At 31.3% G+C, this 5,271-nt stretch overlaps 1 protein-coding gene across 1 annotated transcript in view; it reads right to left on the reverse strand.

Moving 5' to 3' along the window:
• LOC140920369 (uncharacterized) overlaps nucleotides 1–1,795 on the reverse strand; it is a 3,301-nt gene extending 1,506 nt beyond the window's left edge. The window contains exons 1-3 of the mRNA XM_073368631.1: nucleotides 1,046–1,795; nucleotides 518–940; nucleotides 273–415 (exon numbers count right to left, since the gene is read on the reverse strand). Coding sequence (XP_073224732.1) covers nucleotides 273–415; nucleotides 518–940; nucleotides 1,046–1,795 — 1,316 coding nt within the window. The remainder of the gene's footprint in view (nucleotides 1–272; nucleotides 416–517; nucleotides 941–1,045) is intronic.
• Between the last annotated feature and the right edge of the window lie 3,476 nt (nucleotides 1,796–5,271).

Raw genomic sequence — 5,271 nt, forward strand, 5'->3', positions numbered from 1 at the left:
AATCAAATAAAATATATCCTTTAGTTCCAAATTTATGGCCCAAATAAATGCATTTATGAGATCGATGATCAAATTTCTTTCTATTTGATTTTAAGGTAGAAGCATAACATAAGCAACCAAAAACCTTTATTTCATAAATATCAGGTAAAAAACCATATAAAATATGAAAAGGAGACCTGTAACTTAAAAACTTAGATGGCAGCCTATTAATTAAAAAAACTGAATGTATAACAACATGTGCCCAAAAGTTAATTGATAATTGTGATTGAAACATTATAGCACGAGCAACATTTAAAATATGTTGATGTTTACGCTCAACAATGCCATTTTGTTGAGGCGTATCCACACAAGATGTTTGATGAAAAATCCCGTTGGTTTGGAAAAATTCTTTGAGGAAAAACTCGCTTCCATTGTCCTAACGAATACATTTAATGGTTTTATGAAATTGAGTTTGGACCATGGAAACAAAAGATTTAACTAGAAGCAAAGTTTCTGATTTTAATTTCATGAGATATACGCAACAAAAACGAGATTTGTCATCAACAACTGTTAAAAAATATTTGTAACCCAAAATAGAAGGCATTGAAAAAGGACCCCATATATCCATGTGAATTAAATCAAAACAACAATCAGCAATAGTAGTACTATTAGGAAAAGGCAAACGTTTATGCTTAGCATGAAAACAAACATCAGATGGAGAAATAGATTTAGAAATTCTAACAAAGGGAAAACTTTTATTCATATGGTTCAAAACATCAAAAGAAGCATGTCCAAGGCGATTATGCCAAATATTACAAACAGGTGGACCTATAACATTTGTTAAACAAGAAAAAATACAATTGGCGACAAGAGTGGAAACAATAGGTAAACATGGATCAGCAAGCAAGTATAATCCATGAATCAAGTCAGATGTACCAATCCTCTTCTGGGAAAGGTTGTCCTGTATCCAACAATTATGAGCATTAAAAATAAAATTGCAGTTTAAAGACATAGTTAGACAAGGAATGGAAATCAAATTACAAGAAAATTCTGGAATAAAAAGAACATCACATAGGTAAAATTCAAAATTAAAGAAGACAGTTCCAGCAAGTTCAGTTATGATTGTACAACCATTAGGCAAACGAATACAAACAGGTTTAATACGTTTCAAAGATTGGAAAAGAGCATCAGAATAACATACATGATTTGTAGCACGATTAGAGTTGGAGACATTAGCAATGGTTGGAATTTCTTCAAAATTAGGAAAGATTTGACGTTCTTGCTGCACTAACAATGAAAACACTTTGTTGATATTAGGGAGGGGATCCATGAGCATGACTTGGGACCGAACACTAGAATATTTGTTGTTTAGACCTTTAAGAAATCGAATCACATAATCCCCATCCCGGTACTCACGAATTTTGGGAATCAGGGCACAAGAGCATTTGATTGCACAAGTACAAGAAGGTAGGGGACGAAAATTCTCAAGCTCTTGCCAAAGTTTCTTTAACCGTGTATAATAAGATGTAATCAAAGAGTCACCTTGACGGAGGCCATAAATCTCTTCTTGCAAATCAGAGATACGAAACACATCTCTGTGATGATATCGTTCATGCAGTTCAGACCAAATTTCAACAACGGAATCCATCCACATCACGCTTTGAGCAATATCCGGCTCCAAAGAATTCGTCATCCAAGACATCAACATAGTATTACAGCGATTCCACACCATAGAAAGACAATCAAGATCAGAAGGACGAGGAAGAGAACCATTTACAAACCCTAATTTGTTTTTCGAACGGAGGGCAACAATCATTGAACGTGACCACGAGTGATAATTTGAGGCGGAGAGAGGCGGAGTGATAATTTGTGTGTGTGTGTGTGTGTGTAAATCCTATTCTCATTTCATCACTCTCAACTCATACACTCACACCTCCACCAACTCCATCGATTATGTTTGAAGTCGCCGCCACCACCATTGGTTTTGTTCGAAGCTGTGGCCGCCGCCACCACCATCGGTTTTGTTCGAAGCTGTGGCCGCCGCCATCACCGGTTCTGTTCGAAGGTGTGGCCGCCTCCATCACCGGTTCTGTTCGAAGTCGTGGCCGCCGCCATCACCAGTTCTGTTCAAAGCCGTTGTCACCACCGGTTCAGCGACACTCATACCCTCCTTTTGTTTTTGTTTTTCTTCTCTTCAACTATAAATGGAGAGTGTACATGCAACACGATCCTTCACAAATTGAAACCGGTAACCCGACTCGCAAAATCGATTACACCCGTGACCCGCATATCAACAAACCCGAGATAAAAACAGTCGAAAATGGACCTTAGTATGCCAATCGCGGTTTGGGCTAGATTGGATATTTAGACCTGAATCCGTCCGAACCGACCGTTTGTCCAGCCCTACGGAGAACTACATTTCAAGCTTCTTCAACTTCATAAGATTCATATATTTGGTTAAATAAAAAATATGATGTATATACAAGAGAGATATAGAGGTTTGCACGTCTTTCTTGATAAATGTGACCTATTATACACGTGTTCCAATAATTGGTGTTCAATTTTCTTGGGAGCTTCATGAGCATTATGAGTTTTAATTGAATTTGGACAACATCATAATGTTCATGTTCATGCATGTTTATCTCTTAGTGCAAGTGAGATGAGAGTGAACAATACACACATTTCCATACTAACATAGCTGTTCAAAGTTAACTATCTTGTGCATTTCAGTTTTGTACTTTCAGAAAGGACTTTGCTTTTTTTTTTTTTTCTAGTGAAATATTATGGTTTGCTGGAACATTCTAATATGGGAACATTTTGATCTTCACAATTGTTGATGTTTGTTTCAATAAGGTTGAGTTGTGTTCTTATTTGATATTTTCCCATCTTATTGGTCGTGTATCAGTGATGGGCCAATTATATTGAAATAAATACGAATATTCTTTTTTATATTTATCCATCATTGAAGTAAATTTCTTGAATATTCTTGGTATTTTATAATCATTATTCTTTATACAAATATAAACATTGAAGAATAATTTAAGAATCATTTACATTAACAATGATGATCTTTTCTTTACGTCACAAGAGAGTACTTCCTTTGTATTTATTCCAATATTCTTTGTTATAAATAACATTAAATATTTTTGTTGGGTTAAATTAGTTTTTAATCCTTATAAATTTTTTTTTTGTTGTCTCTATAAAAAAATTCTTCAACTTTAGTCGCCAAAAAGAATTTCACATTTGTTTTGTGTCCCTGCGTTTGAGTCAATGCATGTGTATCTTTTAAATATTAGAATGATTTTTTGCAATCATATTAAGCATATCTGGTAGAAACGATTGATCAATTAATCATAAACTTTCTAGCTTTTGACACTTAAAAAAATTCATATTTCATTCATTTTTTGTTAAAATTTTCTAAATTTTTACAATGAAAAACTATTATAATTTTATAAACATTCATGAAAAAAAACCATGGAAAAATTTGAATGCTAAATAGGGATATTTTTCGGGGACTACAATTGAAATATTTTTTTATAGGAACTAAATATAAAACTTTACATGGACTAAAAACTTATTTAACCATTGATTTAATAACAATATCCCTTTAGATGATAAGTGATATTGATGTATATTCTTGTGAACATTTTAGTTCTTTTTTGCACGTGATGATGGACATTTTGTATTTCGTTCACTTACACTTTACTGAACATTATGAACTTTATTGTGACGAACATTCTAATCTATGTACATTTGCACTATGTTGAACATTTTGTTCTTTTATGGAATGTTCATTTAATGTTCCAACCACATTCTTCTAAATGTTAACTTAGCAAATGCAATATTGCTTGAGATTTCATCATAACGAAGTTCTTTGTTTTCTTTATTGATTTGAATTTTATTCCTTATCATATTGATTTATGTTATCTTCAGGAGATGTCTCTTTTTTTATGTTTAGAGAATGATTGAGACTTTATATGTATATGGCATGAGTTCTTATTAAAATGTGTTGAAAGTCATTCTTGAACCTTCTCATCTTCTTAAACTTTAGTAGGATGACACTTTGAGTAGGTTCTAATGATAGCTCATAAGATGTATGCATTTTTCTTTTTGCCTTGTATAATTGTAGTAGATCTTTAAGGTATCTTACAACAAAAACCTAGTCTTGTGTAGCTTGTAAGACAAATTCTTCTTTCACAATTCTTCATTATCAATATCCTCTTTAGATTTGAATGTTTTGTATGATGAGATGAGCAAAAACTCTATATGATAGTTTTCTCAAATGATGCTTGTGATAGTACTGGGGTAATTCTCCAATGCTACTATAATCTTTCTTCGTTTAATAGATACAATGCTCTTGTTGAAGCGAGAGGCTTGTAGCTTGTCCACTTTTGTAATACTTATTCTTGTAACAAAAATTGAAGTGCAAACATATATTTCATAAGGTTTGATGTAATTAAAACACAAAAAAGGTTTGAACTCAACATAAACCAATTACATTCTTGTTTGATTACTATATCATTACTATCTTAGGTACACTTTCATATTTTATGTTTTCTTGGTTTGGAATTGACTTTTAGAGGTAAGATACCTTTCATTTGAAGAATGTGGACAGTGAGAAATGATGGTGAGAGTTGGTCATAGTGGAAAAGTAGTGGAAGAGTGATGGTTTTTGGTGTATAGAGAAAAAGAACATGTGTAGAGGTTGGAGAACGAAGAAATTTTTGACATTTTCACATATGTTTTTCTTCATCCACTTAATCCTTGTTTTAATTTTAGAGAAATTCTAACAAATGCATTTGGATATTTGTCAATGATCTAAATATAGAAATTTTTCGTTAAACAAATATTGGGATATGTGTATTTAAATTTTTAAGGGTTCAATTTTTATCTTTTCAAGACAAAACTATTATTATTTTTATTCTTTTTACATATGCCCTTATATTAACCGGTAAATAACTATTTATACTTTTTTACAAGAATCGTTTTTATTTTAACCAAAGGAATATTTTTTAATTAATTAATACAATCAACTTCAGCAAAAACTTGGTCAATTAGTGTTTTTTAATATTAAAAAACACATTAATAACTTTAAATATTTTTTTTTAATTTGCAGAAGTACAAATAAATAAAAACTTACATAAAATAAAATTAAAATAATTTATATTTGTAGAGATTAAAAATATATTTAGATTTATTTAATTATTTTTATATTGAATTTACCTGATAAAGTATATTTATTGAATTAAAAGTTACTATTATAGATATCATAATTATAGAGAAATAAAATTT

This window comes from Cicer arietinum, chromosome 5 (genome assembly GCF_000331145.2).
Source record: "Cicer arietinum cultivar CDC Frontier isolate Library 1 chromosome 5, Cicar.CDCFrontier_v2.0, whole genome shotgun sequence".
NCBI lineage: Eukaryota > Viridiplantae > Streptophyta > Magnoliopsida > Fabales > Fabaceae > Cicer > Cicer arietinum.